Source organism: Mobula hypostoma, chromosome 1, assembly GCF_963921235.1.
Source record: "Mobula hypostoma chromosome 1, sMobHyp1.1, whole genome shotgun sequence".
Classification (NCBI taxonomy): Eukaryota; Metazoa; Chordata; class Chondrichthyes; order Myliobatiformes; family Myliobatidae; genus Mobula; species Mobula hypostoma.
In genome coordinates, this window is record NC_086097.1 from 247,828,720 (window position 1) to 247,851,431 (window position 22,712).

At 41.5% G+C, this 22,712-nt stretch overlaps 1 protein-coding gene across 2 annotated transcripts in view; it reads right to left on the reverse strand.

The window, feature by feature from the left end:
- The window catches only part of pou6f2 (POU class 6 homeobox 2), a 711,266-nt gene that overhangs the window by 639,511 nt on the left and 49,043 nt on the right, over nucleotides 1-22,712 (reverse strand). For both annotated transcript variants that reach the window (XM_063066795.1, XM_063066786.1), the window contains one exon: nucleotides 17,210-17,384. In XM_063066795.1, coding sequence (XP_062922865.1) covers nucleotides 17,210-17,384 — 175 coding nt within the window. The remainder of the gene's footprint in view (nucleotides 1-17,209; nucleotides 17,385-22,712) is intronic.

A 22,712-nucleotide genomic window follows, 5' to 3' on the forward strand; every position in this document is an offset into this window, starting at 1 on the left:
TCGCAGAGGACCTGTCCTGGACCCATCATATAAATATTATTGCAAAGAAAGCACGACAGCAACTCTACTTCCCCAGGAGACTATGGGGACTTGACATGACTTCAAAATCTTGACAAGCTTCTATAGATGTGTAGTGGAAAGTGTATTGACTGGCTGCTTTACGGCCTGGTATGAGGACACCAATGCTTTTGAACAGAAAATCCTACAAAAGGTAGTTGATTCTACCCTCCCAACCATTGAGCACACCTACATGAAATGCTGCCATAGGAAAGCAGCATCTGTCATCCAAAATCCTCACCATCTAGGACATGCTCTTTTCTTGCTGCTCATTGGGCAGAAGGTACAAGTGTCTCAGGACTCACACCACCCGGTCTAAGATCAGTTACTACCCCTCAACCATCAGGCTCTTGAACAAAAGAGGATAATTACACCCACCTATTGAGACATTCCCCCACAACCAATGATCTCACTTTACGGACTCTTTATCTTGTTATTTCATGCTCTCATTATTTATTTATATTTGCATTTCAACAGTTTGTTGGATGTTTTTTATTTGTTTGTTTTTGCACCATTCTCTGTAAACTCTAGAGACTGTTGTGAATGAAAACCCCCGGTGATCAACAGTTTCAAAGATACTCAAACCACCCCATCTGGCACCAATCATTCCACTGTCAAATTCTCTTAGATCACATTTCTTCCCCATTCTGAACAACAACAGAATCTCTTGACCATGTCTGCATGCTTTTGTGCATTAAGTTGCTGCCACCTGATTGACTGATTAGATATTTGCATTGATAATCAGGTGTACAGGTAAATCTAATAAACTAGCCACTGAGTGAACATAGACTGATTGTATGTCTATCAAGTGAAGAGAGGTACAGGAGTGTCCATACACAAGGTGACTCTGACAGGAAATAATAAAGTAGTGGTGGAAGGGAGTGTAAGATTCTAATGATGTTTTGATTGGAATTGTACAATGCTTTTCTTGGAGAATAAGGAACAAAAACTTGTACTTATAAAGCACCTGTAACATTGCAGATGTCACAAAAAGCACCAGATATTGAAAATAATTGATGTTGCGTCACATAGGGATATAGTACAATTTCTGGATAGTAATTTTGAGTAGTATTTTCTGGAATGCTGCCTGTGCCACATGCCAGTGAGGGTAGAAACAGGATGATTTGGCAGATAAATGCATTTCTGAGAAGCTGGTGCAGGGGGCAGGGCTTCAGATTCTTGGATAATTGGGATCTTTTCTGGGGAAGTATGACCTGTTCAAAAGTTGCACCTGAACCCGGGGGTGGGGGGGGGGAACAAGGTCTCGTGGGCAGGTTTGTTAGAGCTGTTGGGGAGGATTTAAACTAACTTGGCGGGGGTGGGGGTGGGAATCGAAGTGAATGGACTCAGGATAGGACAGATGGTAAAAAAGTAAAGACAGCGTGCAGTCAGACTGTCAGGAAAGGCAGGCAGGTGATGGGATTTAGTTGCAGCCAGCACACTGTGTATCGAATCATTAGGGATGCAGATTCAGAAAGGACAGCAAATACAGTACTCAAGGTGTTATATCTAAATGCGCTCAGTATAAGAAATAAGGTGGATGATCTTGTGGCAATATTACTGATTGCCAGGTAAGATGTTGTGGCCATCACTGAATCATGGCTGAAGGATGGTTGTAGTTGGGAGCTGAATGTCCAAGGTTACACATTATATCGGAGGGATAGGAAGGTAGGCAGAGAGGGTGGTGTGGCTCTACTGGTAAAGAATGGCATCAAATTAGTAAAAAGATGTGACATAGGATCATTAAATGTTGACTCCTTGTGGGTTAAGTTAAGAAATTGCAAGAGTAAAAGGACGTCGATGGCAGTTATATACAGGTCTCCCAACAGGAGCTGGGAGGTGGACCACAGGTTACAACAGGAACTAGAAAAGGCGAGCCAAAATGGCAATGTTATGGTAGTCATGGGAGATTTTAACATGCAGGTTAATTGGGAAAATCAGGTTGGAAATGGATCTTAAGAGAGTGAGTTTGTTGAATGCCTAAGAGATAGCTTTCGAGAGCAGTTTGTCATTGAGTCTACTAAGGGATCAGCTCTACTGGATTGGGTGTTATGTAATACACCAAGGCGATTAGGGAACTCAAGGTAAAAGAACCCTTAGGAAAGAGTGATCAGAATATGATTGTGTTCAACTTGAAATCTGATAGGGAGAAAGTAAAGTCTGATGTAGCAGTATTTCAGTGGAGTACTGGAAATAACAGTGGTATGAGAGAGGAGTTGGCCAAAGTAAATTGGAAGGAGCTGCTGGCAGGGATGTCAGCAGAGCAGCAATGGAATGCATTTCTGGGAAAAATGAGGAAGGTGCAGGACATGTGTATTCCAAAAATGAAGAAATACTCAAATGGTAAAATAGTACAACCATGGCTGACAAGAGAAGTCAAAGCTATTGTAAAAGCAAAAGAAAAGGGCATACAACAAAGCAAATTTTAGTGGGCAGATAGAGGATTGGGAAGTTTTTAAAACCTACAGAGAGCAACCAAAAAAATTATTAGAAGGGAAAAGATGAAGTATGAAAGCAAGCTAGCAAATAATATCAAAGTGAATAGTAAAAGTTTTTTTTCCAAGTATGTTAGAAATAAAAGAGAAATGAGAGTGGATATAGGACCGCTAGAAAATGAGGCAGGAAAAATAATAGCAGGGGACAAGGAGATGCCTGATGAACTAAAAGGGTATTTTGCGTCAACCTTCACTGTGGAGGACACTAGTAGTACGCCTGATGTTGTAGTGTGTGAAGAAAGGGGAGTGAGTGCAGTTACTGTTACAAGAGAGAAGGTGCTCAAAAAACTGAAAGACCTAAAGGTACATAAGTCACCCAGACCAGAGGAACTGCATCCTAGGGCTCTGAAAGAGATAGCGTTAGAGATTCTGGTGGCATTAGAAATGATCTTTCAAAAATCATCGGACTCTGGCATGGGGTGCCAGAGGTCTGGAAAATTGCAAATGTTACTCCACTCTTTAACAAAGGAGGAAGGCAGCAGAAAGTAAATTATAGACCAGTTAGCCTGACCTCAGTGGTTGGGAAGATGTTAGAGTCAATTGTTAAGGACAAGGTGATGGAGTTCTTGATGATACAGGTCAAGATAGTACAAAGTCAGCATGATTTCCTTCAGGCAAAATCCTGCCTGACAAACCTGTTGGAATTCTTTGAGGAGATTACAAGTATGATACATAAAGGGGATGCAGTGGATATTGTATATTTGGTCTTTCAGAAGGCATTTGACAAGGTGACACACATAACGCTGCTTACCAAGTTAAGAGCCCATGGTATTACAGGAAAGTTACTGGCATGGTTAGAATATTGGCTGATTGGTAGGAGGCAGTGAGTGGGAATAAAAGGATCCTTTTCTGGTTGGCTGCCAGTGACCAGTGGCATTCTGCAGGGGTCGGTATTGGGGCCACTTCTTTTTATGCTGTATATAAATGATTTAGATGATGGAATAGATGGCTTTGTTGCCAAGTTTGCAGATAATATGAAGACTGGTGGAGGGGCAGGTAGTGTTGAAGAAACAGATAGCATGCAGAAGGACTTAGACAGATTAGGAGAATGGGCAAGAAAGGGGTAAATGAAATACAATGTTGGAAAATGCATGGTCATGGTAGTAGAAATAAATGTGCGGACTATTTTCTGACAGAGAGAAAATCCAGATATCTGAGATGCAGAGAGACTTGGAAGTCCTTGTGCAGAACACCCTGAAGGTTAACTTGCAGGTTGAGTCAGTGGTGAGGAAGGCAAATGGCACGTTAGCATTCATTTCAAGAGATCTGGAATACAAGCGCAGGGACGTGATGCTGAGGCTTTATAAGGCACTGGTGAAGCTTCACCTTGAGTACTTTGAACAGTTTTGGGCCCCTCATCTTAGAAAAGATGTGTTGGCATTGGAGAGGGTCCAGAGGAGGTTCACAAGGATGATTCCAGGAATGAAAGGGTTATCATACAAGGAATGTTTAATAGTTCTGGGTCTGTACTCACTGGATTTCAGAAAGATGAGGGGGGATCTCACTGAAACCTTTCCAATGTTGAAAGGCCTAGACTGAGTAGATGTAGAAAGGATGTTTCTCACGGTGGGAGAGTCTCGGATAAGAGGGCATAGCCTCAGGATAGAGGGACGCCCTTTCAAAACAGAAATGCGGAGAAATTTCTTTGGCCAAAGGGTGGTGAATTTGTGGAATTTGTTGCCACATGCAGCTGTGGAGGCCAGGTCATTGGGTGTATTTAAGGCAGAGATGGATAGGTTCTTGATTGGACATGGCATCAAAGGTTACGGGGAGAAGGCCAGGAACTGGGGTTGAGGAGGAGATATTAAAAAAAGGATCAACCATGATTGAATGGCAGAGCAGACTCGTTGGGCCAGATGGCCTAATTCTGCTCCTATGTCTTATGGTCTTATAATAGGACATAGATTTACCAATGCTATAGATTTTAATAGTCATCTGAAATGAAGGAAGGGAAGCAGTGAAATTGATATATGCAGGGAGGGAAATTCAGAGATGGCTTTCGCAGCTGAAGGCACAAACAACAAAGCGAAAATAAATCAGCCATGATCAAATGGTGGAGTAGGACTGATGGGCTGAATGGCCTAATTCTGTTCTTTTGTCTAATGGTCAGATTGCAAATAAGAAAGAAGTTACATTTACCTATTCAAACTATGCTTGGGTACCACCAAAGCACAATCACCCTATGAGCAAGCAAACACATTATTATTGACTTAAATTCTGACAACACTTCTCCAATTTAACAGTGTTTTGCAAGATAAGAATTCTCTTACAATTGCTTTTTGGAACTAGTGTTGTGCTTATTCAATTTATCTTTTTGTTAGATTACAAATTTAGTCTGAATTTCTGAATCTGAATCAGAATCAGGTTTAATATCACCGATGTATGTTGTGAAATTTGTTTGTTATGTGGTAGCAGTACAATGCAATACATGATAATATAGAAAAAAATAAGTAATTCAATTACAGTAAGCATATTAAATTGTTATATTAAAAATAGTGCAAAAACAGAAATAATACGAAAAAAGTGAGGTAGTGTTCATGTCCATTTAGGAATTGGATGGCAGAGGGGAAGAAGCTGTTCCTGAATCACTGACTGTGTGCCTTCAGGCTTCTGTACCTCCTTCCTGACAGTAACAATGAGAAGAGGACATGTCCTGGGTGATGGGGGTCCTTAATAATGGACACCGCCTTTCTGAGACACCGCTCCTTGAAGATATCTTGGATACTACAGAGGCTAGTACCCATGATGCAGCTGACTAATTTTACAACTTTCTGTTGTTCAAGATGCTTGTACTAAAAAGAGTAATGCAAGTATCAATTTCTCAACCAGATCAAAGCACAGTTTTACAACGAAACGCCCAATACTCTTCAGCTATTCAATTACCCTGATTATTAGAACATCGCTTGACACTGCATAAATTGCAACATCATAACACTTTACAAGTTCTTAATAGGAAACAAAGTATCTGAGGACCTAAATTGTAGGGAAAGGACAAATAAATTAGCACTTTATTCCCTGAAACATAAGAGAATGAGGGGAGATTTTAAAGAGGTATCAAAAATGATGAGGGATACTGATGAACATAGAACAGTACAGCACACAACAGGCCCTTCAGCCCATAATGCTGTGCCAAACCAAAATAATTAGTAATCAAATGGCCAACTGAACTACTCCCCTCTACCCACACAAGTTCCACAGCCATCCATTTTCCTCACATTCATCTGCTTATCTAAACGGTCTTTTAAAAGCCGCTAATGTACCTGCCTCTACAACCACCCCAGGCAGCGCATTCCAGGCACCTACCACCCTCTGTGGAAAAAAAAATCCAAAAATGTGCCCCTCACTTATCCTTGAAATTCCCCTCTTTCACCTTAAATGCATGCCATTTCGTATCAGACATTTCAACCCTGGGAAGAAGATGCTCTCTATCCAGTCTATCTATGCCCCACATAATCTTAAACCTCTATCAGATCTCCCCTCATCCTCCGCCACTCCAGAGAAAACAACCCAAGTTTATCCACCTCTTGTTATATCACACACCCTCTAATCCAGGCAGCATCCTGGTAAACCTCCTCTACACTCTCTTCAAAACCTTGACATACAGTAACTGTATGCAATACTCCATCTGCAGCCTAACTAGAGTTTTATAAAGCTGCAACATTACTGACTGACTTTTGACCTCAGTGCCTTGACTAATAAAGGCCAGCATGCCATACGCCTTCCTAACCACCCTCTCAGCCTCTGTAGCCACTTTCAGGAAGCTATGTACTTGGACCACAAGATCCCTCTGCTTTTCAAGAAGGAACATATCAAGCGGCCACACTTTAAACTTGGCCGGATTCAGCTCCACCTGCCATTCTTCCACACCTTGGCCACTGGGAAATTGCACTTTTGCCAGACGGAGCAGAGGTGCTCAACACAGCGGTCTCCCAATTTACGTCGGGTCTCACCAGTGTAGAGAAGACTGCACTGGGAACACCGGATACAACAGATGACCCCAAAAGATTCACAGGTGAAGTTTTGCCTGGAAGGAGTGTTTGGGGCCCTGAATGGAGGTGAGGGAAGAAGTAAATAGGCAGGTCCGAATTCCCTTCTTGAGCTCTTTTTGGCTTCTTTATAATCTTCAAGGGCTCCATTTGATCTTAGCTTCCTAATATTTATCTACTTTTCCTTTTTCTGCTTTGACTAAATTCATCACCTCCCTCGACATCTCTTACTTTGCCGTCTTTCCTTCTGACTTGCCCTGTACTCTGGTCTTTAAACACTCTCCACATGCTGGATATGGACTTACTGAGAAGCAGCTGCTCCCAATTCACTCTCCCTATTTCCTGCCTAATACACACGTAATTTGCTCTCTTCTCCAATTTAATACTCTCGCATAAGGTCCAGACTTATTTTTATCTATAGCTACCTTAAAACTTAAGGAGTTCTGGTCACTGTTCATCCACTGAAAGGTCAGTCACCTGGCCAGGCTCATTACCCAACACCAGATCCAGTACAGCCTCTCCTCTTGTTTGACTATCTACATATTGATTTAAGAAAGCCTCCTAGATGCACTGAACAAATTCTGCCCCATCTAAACCTCTTCAACTAAGAAGGTCCCAGTTTATATGAGGGACGTTGAAGTCCTCCATGACACTGACCCTATTGTTTTTAAATCTTTCCTTGGCAAGACATTGCCAAGGTCCATAATGAGTATTTCTCTTCAGTTGCTACCATGGAGAAAGACAAAGACTTCAGATGTAGGAAGAGTAAATAACATTGTCATGGACATACTCTGCATTACAGTTGAGGTGCAGGGTATCTCATGCCTCAAAAAGGTAAACAAATCCCCAGGGCCTCAAGAAGACAGGATACATCCTTCATGATATCTGCTGACTTCTTGAGTCATTGTCTTTTGAAGATGTCCTCATTGTGGGGAAGTTGGATGCCATGACAGAACTAACTGAGTTTACAACTCTCCACATCTTTTTCCAATCCTGTGGACCGGCCCCTTCATAGCAGCCAGTGATGCTAGTCAGAATGATCACTGTGTATAAGTAGTAAGCTGCTAGTCTCCATGACCCTCCATTTTTGTTACAACCATGTGCCTTTTAAATTGTGTAATGTGGATGGGAAACTGGTTGGCTCAGAAAAAACAGAGGCTTGGAATAATGGGTCATCTCCAGGCTCCAGGGGTGCGTAACCAGAGAACTACCCTAGGAATCGGTTCTTGACTTTCAACTGATTAAGGACCTGAAGAAGGGAACAGAATGCAGGGTGTCCAGTCTGCCAGTGTTACTATACATTTGGAAGGGCATGCTGTGATGAAGACACTGTGATTCTGCAATGGGATATCGATACCCTCAGTGACTGGTCTGAATGTATGAGGTCATGCACTTTGGAAAGAGGAATCAAACGTAAACACTGCAATTTAGAAGAATGAGGGGGGATCTCACTGAAACCTATGGAATATTGAATGGCCAAGGTAGAATGAACATGGAGAGAATTTTTCCTGTAGTGTGGGAGTCTAGGGCCAGAGGACACAGCCTCAAAATACAGGAATGTCCCTTTAGAATTCCTTTAGCCAGAACGTGGTGAACCTATGGAATTCATCGCCACAGACTACTGTGGAGGACAAGCCATTGAGTATATTTAAAGCAGAGGTTGATAAGTTCTTGATTAGTAAAGCCATTAAAGGTTATGGGGAGAAGGCAGGAGAATGGGGTTGAAAGGGGTGATAAATCAGTCATAGTGGACTGGCAGAGCAGACTCGTTGGACTGAATTGCCTAATTCTGCTCCCACGTCTTATCATCTTAACCTGCCTTTTCCTCAGTTTCCCAGTAGTTTTTTTGGGGGACGGGGCGGGGGGGGGTCTACAGCACAATCTGATCAGAGTGATTGCAACTTTCCTATATTTGAGTTCTACCCATATAGATTCAGTGGATGAGCCCTCCATTGTGTCCACTCTGAGTACAGCTGTGATTAGTAGTATAACTCTCCCACCTCTTTTATCTCCCTCGCTATCTTTTCTAAAACACTTAAACCTTGGGACATTAAGCACCCATTCCTGTTCCCTTCTCTATCAAGTCTCTGTAATGGCCACAACATCGTAGTTCCATCTACTGATCCGTGCTCTCAGTTCACCACCTTTACCCATTATATTCCCAGTATTAAAATACATACACTTCAATCTTTCCACCCCATCGTATCTATCACCTTGCTCCTCTCTGTTTTTACTGGCCTGTCATCTACCTTCCTCTCCATCCCTCTGCTTTCTGACCTGGTGCTCTGGTTCCTATTCCCCCTGCCAAATTAGTTTAAACCATCCTGAATAGCACTTACAAACCTTCCAGCCAAATATTGGTTCCCTTCCAGTTTAGGTGCAATCTGTCCCTCTTGTGCAGGTTAACCCTGCCCCAGAAAAGGTTCCAATTATCCGAGAATCCAAAAGCCTTCCCCCTGCACCAGTTCCTCAGCCACTCCATCTGTACTATCATTCCATTCCTGTCCTGACGAGCATGTGGTACCGGAAGTAATCCAGACATTACTACCTTGGACGTCCTGCTCTTCAGTCTTTCCTGACTCCCAATACTCGCTGTCTAGGACCTCTTCCCCCTTTCTACCTACATCAATGTGCACCATGACCTCTGGCTGTTCCCTCTGAGCCGCACTGACAAGCAACCCAAACTACACACTTGACTTAACCCCAATCACAGGACAATTTACAATGACCAATTGGCCTACTAACCAGCGCATCTTTGGACCATAGGAGAAAACCGGAGGACGGGGAAAAGCATACGCATTCCATGGGGAGGATGTACAGACTCCTTACAGATGACGTTGGAATTGAACTCTGAACTCCAACGCTCCGAGCTGTAACAGCGTCGCGCTAACCACTACATTACTATGCTGTCCACTTTGCAGCCCCAGAATCTTCTGCCCATCCCTCTATTTCTACCGCTCTACCGGATTTTGCTCTTCCCCGCTGAGGCTCAGAGCCAGCCACTGTGCTATTAGCCTAGCTGCTGCCGCTGCCGTGCCGTGATGGCCCAATGGGTCACCTCCCCCGCCCCCACCAACCTCTCCGGCAACAGTATCCAAAGGGATACTTTAACATCTGCCGGATGATGCTGAGGATGTTCTACGAGTCTGTGCCGGCCAGTGCTATTATGTTTGCTGTTGTGTGCTGGGACAGCAGGCTGAAGGTAGCAGACACCAACAGAATCAACAAACTCATTCGTAAGGCCAGTGATGTTGTGGGGATGGAACTGGACTCTCTGACGGTGGTGTCTGAAAAGAGGATGCTGTCCAAGTTGCATGCCATCTTGGACAATATCTCCCATCCACTACATAATGTACTAGTTGGGCACAGGAGTACATTCAGCCAGAGACTCATTCCACCGAGATGCAACACAGAGCATCATAGGAAGTCATTCCTGCCTGTGGCCATCAAACTTTACAACTCCTCCCTTGGAGGGTCAGACACCCTGAGCCAATAGGCTAGTCCTGGACTTATTTCCTGGCATAATTTACATATTACTATTTAACTATTTATGGTTTTATTACTATTTAATTATTTATGGTGCAACTGTAACAAAAACCAATTTCCCCCGGGATCAATAAAGTATGACTACGACTATGACTATGACTATGATTGCTATTTCAAGGATAGGGAAAATCCAAGCAGGCATTGTCCACTGAGGTTGGGTGAGACTCGAACCAGGGTAATGGGTTAAGGGTGAAAGGTGAAATACTTAAGGTGGTACCTGAGAGGGAAATTCTTCACTCAGTGGGTGGTGTGAGTGTTGAATGAGCCGCCAGCAGAAGTAGTGGATGAGAGTTCAATTGCAGCATTTAGGAAAAGTTTGGAAGGGTACATGAATGGAAGATATTCGCAAATCTGTGGTCCAGGTGTGGGTTGATTGGACCGGGCAGAAAGCTTGGCACAGACTAGATGGGCTGAAGAGCCTGTTTCTGAGCTGTAGTGCCCTATGAATCTATTTGTTACCCCCAAAGCTTCAGCAAGGCTCTATAGGCACAAGGAGTCCTATCACTTTTTTTTAAAAAGATCGCTCAAATCTTTTTTTAAAATCCATTTCCAAAAAAATTCCTGAATTCAGGCGGCATAAATCCTATCATAATCTGAAAAGTATCTTCCTAAGTTTATTCTACCTACAAAACATTTAGAGTCAGAGTCATAGAAAGGTACAGCACAGAAACAGGCCCTTCGGCCCATCTAGTCCATGCTGAACTGAATAAACTGTCTACTCCCATTGACCTGCACTGGGATTTTTTTTTAGAAAATCACCTTTGGGTGTTCCAAATCATACTTGGGTTGTCACCACCTCAAACAAGATTAGTAATATAACTGTAATTTATAGTTTGTCTTTTTATACATTGCACTATACTGCTACCACAGAACAACACATTTCACGACATACGTCAGTGATATTAAAACTCATTCTGATTCTGATCTCCCCAGTACCCATTAAATCATTAATAATTTTCAATCCTTCACATATTTCCTGTGTCTCCCTCAGCATGAACACCATGTATCCTTCAGGATTCTAAGGTGGGACAACAAAGGGTAAAAAATTGCTGCCAGCTATCGCCTCAGAGCTAAATGTTAAAGCTATTTATGGTAGCAGATATTCCCATCTAACTCCAACGCCAACAATAAGGCAAATTTTGCTGTTACAGATACATGGGGAAATGTGCAGCATTCTGTTCCGTTTACACAAGGTTAAGGCACACTCAATCAGTCACATTTCCAAACCTGCAGAATAATGACACTGCAATGGTATGAGAACTGAGCCTTTACTCTGTTGGTTAAAAAAAATATGAATTATACACCCGGTGGCCAGTTTATTAGGTACAGAGGTGGAACCTGCTGTAGCCTTCTGCTGCTGTAGCCCATCCACAATGTATGATACGTTGTGCGTCGAGAGATGCTCTTCTGCACACCACTGTTGTAGTGTATGGTTATTTGAGTTACTGTCTCCTTCCTTCCAGCTTGAACCAGTTCAGCCATTCTCCTCTGATCTCTCTCATTAACAAGACATTTTTGACACAGAACTGCCGCTCACTGGATTTTTTTGGCACCATTCTCTGTAAACCCTAGAGCAGGGGTTCCCAACCTTTTCTATGCCATGGACCCTTACCATTAACCAAGGGATCTGCGGACCCCGGGTGGGAAACCCCTGCTCCAGAGATGGTTGTGCATGATAATCCCAGGAGGTCAGCAGTTTCTGACATATTCAATCCATCCCATCTGACACCAACATTCATTCCACCACCAAAGTCACAAAGTCATTTCTTCCCCATTTTGATGTTTGGTCTGAACTTCTGACCATACTGCATTGAGTTGCTGCCCCGATTAGATATTTGCATTAACGAACAGGTGTTCCGGTGCACTAATAAATGGGTGTTACTATGCCACAAAACGCATATACAAACGAGGTATTGGGTTCAAACTTACAGCAGAAAAGTTTGCGACTGGAAGAGGAAAGAGACAGAATGAGGGTATAATTGTTTCACAGCAGAAAAACAATTAAGTAACAATTTATTAGGAGACCATGTTTCCACCATATTTACTTTAGTTTTCTGCATCCCAATGGAAAAATGAATTTGGTATGGTGCAAACTGACTTGTTTTGTTGTCATCATGTCTGCACCATTGCTGAAATATGATTTCTCACCAATGTGTTCTGAAGATAAATGGGGGGAGCCAATTTTTATTGGTAATTTGAGGGAATACATTTAAAATTGTTGCTTATAAACCCGAGGTAAGAATGTTTTAAAGGGAGATTAGCTTTATTTGTCACATGTACATCGAAACATACAGAGAAATGTGCCATCTTGTGTCAAATCTGTTGAGCAAAAAGTTGTGCTGGGGGCAGCCCGCAAGTGTCACCATGTTCCAAAGGCTTAGGTGATAGGAAAGAAAGTGATTCCAGGATAAAATGGCCTCTTCCTCACAAAAAGTCCATACAATGGCAAAGCAAAGCCAAAATTGCACAATCCATTCCCCTCACAAAGTTATAAATTAAGCTGCTCTGCACTTGGTATGTTTGGGTGGCGGGGTGGAGATATGACCCTACCAAAGGAGGTGTACGGTTCTCCCGCCCTCTGCTAGCCTGCAGGTCACCCTTGGGCGAGGTGTAGCACCCGCTGAGCAACCCCCCCCCACCCCCCGCGATCAGGATCACATGAAACCATGGGAGCAGGTGATGGATAGTCATGTGAACAGCTGGTGCAAATCACAAGTCCTGATTATGTGACCACTGACGTCAGGAAGAGTATTGATAAAGGCTGGGGTCACCCGTCTTGTAAAGACACTGCCCAGAAGGTAGCAATGACGAACCACTTCTGCAGAAACATTTATCGTGAGCAATCATGGTCATAGAAAGACCACTGACATGAGAAAGTCTGCAGATGCTGGAAATGCAGAGCAACGTGCACAAAATGCTGGAGGAACGCAGCAGTTCAGGCAGTATCTGTGGAAATGAGTAAACAGTCCACGTTTATGGCTGAGACCCTTCATCAGGACCCTGATGTGGGCAATCATAGAAAGACCATGGCCGCCCAAGTCATACAACATGGCACATAATGAACTGACGTGTTTGATAGTAAGACAATTTTGCAATAATAGAAAAGTTCCTTACTAATATTAGCACTAATTGTGCAATAGAATCTTGTCAATATTTCTATATTAAAAGATTCTTTTCTAACTGAATCACTGGTGCGCCTTCTTTGTGGCCTATTTAGTTGATGAAAATTAAAGCTGCTGAGGTTTGTCATAAATTCCTATGTTAACATGTTTAACATAATACTGAAATATGCGGGAATATTGTATTATCAAACAGTATTTGACATTAGTCACTTCAGGAAATGCTCTGAGAAGTGTCTACAATTTACACAAAAGAGCACTGCAGAGGAAAGAGACGTAGAGGTTTAGGGATGGAATTTCAGAAATGGGATCTAAGAAATTGAAGGTAAACATAACACAATTTTACAGTTGAGGAAACCCAGGATAAAAGCTAATGAATGTAAAGTTCACACTTCAGAGATGAAAAACAAACTCACCTCTGCATTACTCAGAAATGGCTAATGCAAGGGGGCAAAATTTAAAGGTGATTGGGGGAAGATATGGGGGGAGGATTGTCAGAGGCAACGTGTTTTTTTTTACACAGAGAGTGGTGAATGCATGGTATATACTGCTCGGGTGGATAGAGGGGATGCACTAGGGGCATTTAGAAGCTTCTTAGATAAGCACATGGATGAAAGGAAAATGTAATAGGAAAGGGTTAGATTGATCTTAAGATCAGCACATTGTGGGCAGTAGAGTCTGTACCATGCTATAGTGTTCTATGTTCTAACTATGTAAACTTGCTTACTTATTGCCCATTGTCACTGGTGTTTAGGGCAGAAATGAAGATCCTTCATCTCTGTCTCTCCTTAACCATCTTCTCTATTGTGCCTCAGGTGTGGATCAGGGTCCACATTTCTGCCTCTACAGTAAGGTGCCAAGTTGTCTTTGGTCTCCTCTGGTTTCTCCACCCCTCAGGGGTCCAATGAAGTGCTGTCTTGATGATGGTGTTGGCCTCTCTTCTGATCACGTGCCCAATCCATCTCTAACAATTCCTCATGATGACTGTGGCCATGTCTTCTTGGTGACACTGAAGGAGCAGGGTGTGGTTGGAGATCTATCTTGGCCAGTAAATACGGACGATCTTCCAGAGGGTCATGGTATGAAATGATGACAGCTTAGCAAGATCGCGCTCTGTCACGTGCCAGCATTCTGACCCATACAAGAGTGTGGACAGAACACAGATCTGCTACAGCTTTACTTTGGTGTATAGCCCGTTAGCTCAGTCAATAGATCATATAAATACAGCAACATCTTATCGCCATTTAATATGTTAGTACAGAAACATCTTATCACCTTAATATGTTGCATTAAATTTTACATTGAGCATGTATGAATTGAATAAAGCCACCTGATTCACGTGTCACCAGACTCACGGAAAACACTATCAGCCGTGTTTTCTATGCGTCTGGTCTTTTATAGAGTCACAGAAAAGTACAGCACAGAAACAGGCCCTTCAGCCCATCCAGCTGCTTAACAAGATAAAATCCTACGGTGTTACAGGAAAGATACTGGCATGGATAGAGGAATGGCTGACAGGCAGGAGGCAGCGAGTGGGAATAAAGGGGGCCCTTTCTGGTTGGCTGCCAGTGACTAGTTGTGTTCCTCAGGGGTCAATACTGGGACCACTACTTTTCACATTGTTTGTCAATGATTTAGATTTGGTTGCAAAGTTTGTGGATGATACGAAGATAGGTAGAGGGGTAGGTAGTGCTGAGGAAGCCATGTAATTGCAGCAGGACTTAGACAAATTGGAAGAATGGGCAAAAAAATGACAGATGGAATACAGTGTTGGGAAATGTATGATAGTGCATTTTGGTAAAAGGAACAATAATGTAGACTATTATCTAAATGAGGGGAAAATTCAAACATCAGAGGTGCAAAGGGACTTGGGAGTCCTTGTGCAAGACACCCAGAAGCTTAAATTACAGGTTGAGCCTGTGGTAAAGAACAAATATAAATGGATCAATGACATCACAAGAGTTATCAATGGCTTCCTAACATTGGATAGTGCAATGCAGAAAAATAGAATTATATAACTGGAGCTCTCATTTAAACAGAAACCATTCTGAATATTAAGGAACACACATCAAAGTTGCTGGTGAATGCAGCAGGCCAGGCAGCATCTGTAGGAAGAGGTGCAGTCGACGTTTCAGGCCGAGACCCTTCGTCAGTCCTGAAACGTCGACTGCACCTCTTCCTACAGATGCTGCCTGGCCTGCTGCGTTCACCAGCAACTTTGATGTGTGTTGCTTGAATTTCCAGCATCTGCAGTATTCCTGTTGTTTGGATATTAAGGAAGATCAGATGGGCTGAATTGCAATTGCTACTATAACTATTCTTATGATATTCATGCCTTTGGATATACTGAAAAATTTATTAACCTCACAGCGTGACACTTTACACAGATCGCTCTCTTGTCACTTTGCCTTCCTTAAGTTTTTCCACCAGCCCTCAATGCTAACACTGGAAAAAAATCCAAATGGATCTTGTTAAACTTGAGCCGTGCAAAGCCGTCCACAAATTTAACTCTGAACTTCATGTCCAATGCATGGAAATAAAACACATCCACCAGAGGGACAGGTGTGAAAGGGAGTTCTTTAAAAAAATAACTGGCAAGTCTCATATTTTCACATACTTCGCTTGATGCATAACTGTGTGATCTATTATTAATCTCAAATCATATAACAGCAGGGTTTTTAATCAAAGAAATTCCCAGTTTCTGACAGCATTAAATAATCCAGATTTATTCACTTCTGACAAGAATACATCAATAGAAATTCAACTATTTTGCCATACTAAAAAAAACAGAAGTCTGATTTTTTCCCCTATTTTTTACATTGTATAGAGAATGTATATTCAGCAATCCTCAACAACATCACGAGCAAGTTCAAAGTAACAGTAAAGTTAGATAAATTCCTTGATTCTTGTACAACCTCAATTACATAACATCAAAAAGAACAAGATGGCACAATCAGAGATATACTGTTGTTTTCTGTGTACCAGAGTTAATAACATCTATCAACAATCAGCTCAGTCCCTCTACAAACAGGGGTTCCCCACCTGGGATCTGCAGACCTTTTGCTTCATGAAATTGGTCCATGGCATAAAAAAGGTTGGGAACCCCTGTGCTATGACAGAGTGCCTTAAACTGAAATTCACATCCAATAATGAAAGAAAAAAACAAGTTCCATACTGACCACAGCAATAATCATTCAGAAATGGCAGGATTTCTCTGTCAAAATATTTGACAAATTATTGTGGATTATTTTTGTTTCTAAACACATCAAGACATTGCTGTTTGAAACAGAAGAAGATAGCAAGGCATAGCAGAGGACAGAACCTCAAAAGTATTTAAAAATAACAGAATAAAAGATGCCACAAGATGTGTCAATGGCTTCCTAACATTCGGTATAACATCAAAGTGCCATTGGGATAAAACTGATGGCCTGCAAATTGTAAATATTAGACTCAGACAGCTCTCCCTTAAGAATTCTAAGGTCAAATCTCAAGTCTGCCCAGGCAACATTTTGCCTATGTTTAAGTCTCTGGTTTTAAAAAAAGTTAACAATTTTCAGATGGTTTTGAATGTTTTGGATAAGGACAGGGGTGCCCAACCATTTTATATCATGGACACTTACCATTAACTGAGGGGTCTGTGGACCCCAGGTTGGGAATCCTTGGGTGAGGTACTTATTGACGAAAAAATTGATTTTTTTGGGAAGAAATCTAAAATAAATTTGAGTGGCATTAAGATGAAAATCAGACACTGTGAAGGCAACATTTTATTTATGCTTAAGTCTCTGGTTTAAAAAAAAAGTTGAACATTTTCAGATGGTTTTGAATTTTTTGGGTGAGGAAGATATTGATGAAAAACTGGATGTTGAGGAGAACTACAAAATTAATTTGAGTGGCATTGAAATACTGAGGCTCACTGCTCAGGATTCTGTCCACTTCCTCCCAGCACCAAATTGAAAACAGAAGCAGATTCCTTTTCAGGGAACAGGAGTATTCAAAACAAACTCACCGAAGAGCTTGCTGGGAGTGTCCTCGCTGTCGTTTAATTCCACAGGCACAAGCAGAGACTCATTTAACTCATTGTCTGAAGTGGCCGCCTTGTCCTCACCTCTCGATTCTGCATTCATTTCCGCTCGGAGGGACGGCAAGGGCTTGCTCAGCTGCTGTCCAGAAATCATAGGATCCTGGGAGAGAGAAAACGATGAGTGAAACAAGGTTAGCTTTGGCATACACTCTCCCCTTATCTAAGTCCCAGGCAGCTTCAGCTGCTATTGCTAGCTGTAGTCAAGTGAAGAGCTATTATAGATTCAATGAGTTTTCCATTACCCTCCGCCCTATTAAAGATCTACTAGCATGCAAGGGTTTCACTATGCTTTGTCAAAATACACTTTTCCAAGAAAAGCTGATTAAAGAAAACATGGAAATGCAGCCAGCATTTTATTGAGTATAAAGTCTATTTACATTTTCAAAAATTGTGTCATCCTTGTCATCATCAGATAGAATGATTGCCTTTGCCCTGACTAGTCAAAAAATGGTTTCGCTCTTCACAGGCAGATTTCTAAGGAATGCTGCATGCTGGGAATCAAATTCAATTTATAATAAAAACCCCCAATTCTGAACTTTTTGTTTTGCATTCCATATTTATAAACTACATGAATTGGTAATACCACAAGTTAGCTCAAAATGAAGTTAACGATTTCCCACCACTTCAGAGAAGATCTAACAAACGTACTAACTTTTAAAGTTCTCCTTCCTTGATTATTGTTTGACCTCTGTCAGGAAAAGCAGGCAAGGAAAGGGTAAATGACCTATTATTAAACTGTCTGACATTTACCTTTGATGGCTACTGCCGCTCTCGAAAACCTTCACTGATGAAAACTGGGAAGTACTAAACTCCCTGAGCTAACCCTCGTCTATTTATTACAAAGTTTATGCCTAAATGGCTCTAAGTGAAGAACAGGTTACTGGGATTCATTCTGAACTAGGTAGAGCGCTGTGTCCACTCACCACATTGGTCGATGAATGCCTGTGGGTTTTTAAATATATTCATTTCTGAAAATAGTATTTGATATGACACATGATAATCTATGAAAATGTTAATCAATAAAAATAGTTTAAGCTATCATCAAATGCACTCCTTCAGTCAATACTAATATTGCTGCAAACAATGTCACTGTCATCAGGGCTTAATTTGCACAGCACTTAAATATTGGACTATGTGATGGTCTTCAAAGAGGTAAACACATTTTCCTCTTTTTAGGACTGATGCACTCCACATGCATTTAACTGGAGCAAATTCTCTCCTTTGAATACCTTGATAGGTCCACTGGAGGGCAAAATTAATACTTAATTGAATCTTGCCGTCATCAAAATAATCAATACTTTTTTATTATTTATTCTTTACAGTCTGTTGACTATTTGAAACCTCATGGGGGGAGGCTGGAAAGGATTCATGATTTTAACATGCTGTTGTTAAACAATACAATTTTCAACGTGCATTATGTTTGGGCTTGTGGTAGTCTGACTGGGTTAAGTGCACGCACTGAAAAGAAATTAATTTCTGACATCTAAGTGCAAAAAAAAGAGTGGGGAAATAACCCGTAGCTGCACACATGGAAGAAGGTTGTTTCTGAAGCGTTTTATCATCCCAAGAGCAGAGCTGAGCTTTCATAATGCTGACATTCCTCATTGTGACAATCTTAAACAAGTGGAAAAGGATGAGACCGAGAGATATCATCTTTCATTGCCATCCCTGCCTCCACAAACAACATGGCAGCATTTTTATGGTGTTAATTAATAAATAAAATTGATCCCAAATTTGGTTCTGAAGATAATCACACTAATATGTTTAATCCAATATCATGGGAGAGAAATACTAAATAAAATTATTCTTCCGCTGCTTTGCGTACAGATGAACCTGTCACCACAGAGAGCCTTGTTGAAATGCTAGAGCCCAAGCAGTGGCATTTTCTAAAATCGAAGATCATTAAATTAACCTTTCGTGCTCCAAATGCCTTTCGTTGGATGTTCACGTCTGCGTTCCCAGTGTCCAATTTTATTTGCTTTTACAATGGTCTTCACTAAGCTTTGCAGGCCAGCTCGAAGCAAGGAGCATAATCTCTCCCACAGAAACACCAACTAGCATCATACTGTTTACTTCAAGCTTGACCGTTAAAAACTTTCACAACTGGATATTAATTACTACCTCAAAGGAGAGTGCTGACTGCTGACGACATAAATGTCTACTCATGGCAAAATTAAGAACTTTGAAATGAGACCACAAATTGATAGAAGATAGTGGGTTAAAATTTAACCGTATATAAATAAACAATGCATACAAAAAAAATTAATTGCGTTCAAGTCTAAGTTTATTGTCATTCAACCGTACACATGTATACAGCTAAACGAAACAAAGTTCATCAGGGACCAAGATGCAAAATCAAGTACATACAGCACATAAAATTAATTTAATATTAACAGATTTTTAAAAGAAGTATTCTATAGATGTAATCACGAGCACTAGCCTCCGTATCCAGGGCATCTTCAAGGAGCGATGCCTCAAAAAGGCAGCATCCATCAATAAGGACCCCCATCACCCAGGTCATGTCGTGCTCTCATTGCTGCCATCAGGAAGGATGGACAGAAGCCTGAAGACACACACTCTACAATTCAGGAACAGCTTTCTCCCTTCTGCCATCACATTTCTGAATGGACATCACTACCTCACTTTTTTAAAATTTCTATCTTTGCACTATTTATTAAATTTAACTATTTAATATATACATATTAACTGTAATTCATGTTTTTTCCCCTCTAATATTACGTATTGCATTGAAGTGCTGCCGCAAAGTCAACAAGTTTCATGACATATGCCGGAGATATTAAACCTGATTCTGATACAAGTGGACAGTTCCGCTGTGTTCACCGCTAGTGAAATATGCCAGTTACAACATGTTGTAAGAAAGATTCGAATCTGACCTAATCGGACGTGAGGTTTAGTTATGGTCATGGTATACACGAGGTACTCACAGTGCATGCCATAGTCTCTTCCAAATGTGCAATAAAGTATTCCAGAACTGCTCTTGCTGGGAACACTTCACAGATTCAGCATAGCCTGCTGCACCCAGTGCCACTGAGCTCAATATCCTTTCAGTCGAGCTATTTGTCTAGCTTTCAGTAGCACAGCAGAGTTCAATTGGTAATCCTTGGGCCAGGACAGCTGAATCACTTCGCTACCTATACAGTACGCCATTTTGAAGCTATTATACCTTTACACTGTCCTTTCATTGCAGTTTCTCTCGTCTTGCTGTGCAAAAACAAACTATGATGCAGATTTCTCTCACAGTTACAAAATTTGTATTGTTACAGAAATGACCTTAAAGTTTTAACTGTAAATATAAGGTGATTGAAAACAAATTGAATCCTTTTTGAACATGCTCATCTTGCAAAATGTTTTGATGCAACCCACTTCAAAAATAAAGTACAGAAACAATTTTATTTTTTTACTGCTTTACAAAACACACCACAGCAATGATGCTATATTCCATTCTATGCTGCTACCAAGGGATTTCTTGTCAAAGTCAACTTCCAAGGCTGTCTCGTGGGAATCGAGCTGTGCGCATTCTCATGAAAGGTGTGAAAATCTGATTTTCCAAAATGGATCAGTAATTCTCTATGAAGAAAAAAAACATAATCGATAAATCTTTGCTAAGTAGATTGCAAAGCAAAAAAAAAAAATTCTTCCATTGACAGCTCATTAGGAAACCTAAACCAAATGAAGCACAGTGCTAGCAATGCACCTCCACACCAAGAGCGCTAGGTACTTGCACTGTGGTAACTGCTAATTGGAGTGCTTTACCACACTAATGAGAGACATGGTGTGCAATCTGTAAATCTGTCTGAAACAATATCGTGCTGATAATTAAGTTTAGACACAGATGACGGAATAAGCTACAAAAACAGGGTTACAGTGAGAAAGAGTTTGGCTGATCATGGTGTATTTAGTTGGTTCCCCTATATGTACAGGCTTGTGTGTTAAAAACAAAATAAAAATCACCAAATATTTAAGACCATATAGGAACAGAATTAGGCTATTGGGACCACTGAGCCTGCTCTGCCATTTCATCATGGCTGATCCATTTTCCCTCTCAGCCCCAATCTCCTGCCTTCTTCCCGTATCGCTTCCTGCTCTGACCAATCAAGAATCTATCAATCTCTACCTCAAATACACCTAAAGACTTGGCCTCTAAAGCTGCCTGTGGCAACAAATTTCACAGATTCACCACTCTCTGGCTAAAGAAATTGCTCCTCATCTCCATTCTAAGCGGACATCCCTCTATTCTGAGGCTGTCTTCAGTGGTCTTCACAGTGCACCACGAATAAACATGCATGGACTAATGTCTACTTTCACCTGTGGCACTGACATTGGAGAGGGTTCAAAGGAGGTTCACGAGAATCATGAAGGGCTAAGGTATGAGGAGCACTTGTTGGCTCTGGGCCTGTTCTCACTGGAGTTTAGAAGAATGAGGGTAGATCTCATTGAAAACTATCAAATATTGTAAGATCTCGATAGGGTGAATGTGGCGAGGATGTTTCCAATAGTGGGGAAATCTAGGACCAGAGGGCACAGCCCCAGAATAAAAGGACGTCCATTTAGATCAGAGATATGGAGGAATTGGAGGAATTTCTTTAGCCTGAGAGTAGGGAATCTGTGGAATTCATTACCGCAGACATCTGTGGAGGCCAAGTCACCGGACATATTTAAACCAGAGGTTGATAGGTTCTTGAATAGTAAGGGCGTCAAAGGTTATGGCGAGAAGATAGAAGAGTGGGGTTGTGAGGGAAAATTGTTTAGTCATTTGCTATAAGAAAATTTAATCAGGGGAATAGGCCACTTGGTTCCTCCGGCCTGACCCAGCATTCAATATGATCGTGGCTGATCTACACTGGCATCACCTCTGCTTCTGTGCCAGTGCCCAATCATCCTCAGTACCTCAATCTTCCAAATATTTATTCATCTCCACCGTAAACGTCCAGCATGAGAGAGCAGGTGTTAGTGTAACACTATTACAGTGCTAGTGACCTACAGTAGGTTTGATTCTGACACTGTTGGGAAGAAATGTGTCCATTCTCCCCGTGACTGTGTGAGTTTCCTCTGCGTGCCCAGGTTCTTCCCACATTCCAAACCTGTACAGGCTGGGGTTAGTAAGAAGCAGGTTGCAACTTTGGTGCAATTGCAGGCTGCCCCCAGCGCAGTCCTTGACGCAAACAACGTACTTCATGGTATGCTTTGATGTACATGTTATAAATAAAGCTAATCTTTAAGATATTTCTTGATACTCAGTGTAGCTGTTGAAGTAGCATTACTTTTATAATAATAATTAAAAAATGTCCCAGCTACAATGGGAGATTGCATTTGGTATGTGTTTGCTCATTACTTGCTCAACTTTTATTTTCTGGTTTCTGTTGTATTTTTCTTAATCCTCATTAGAACTGGAAAAGATTTAGGTGAT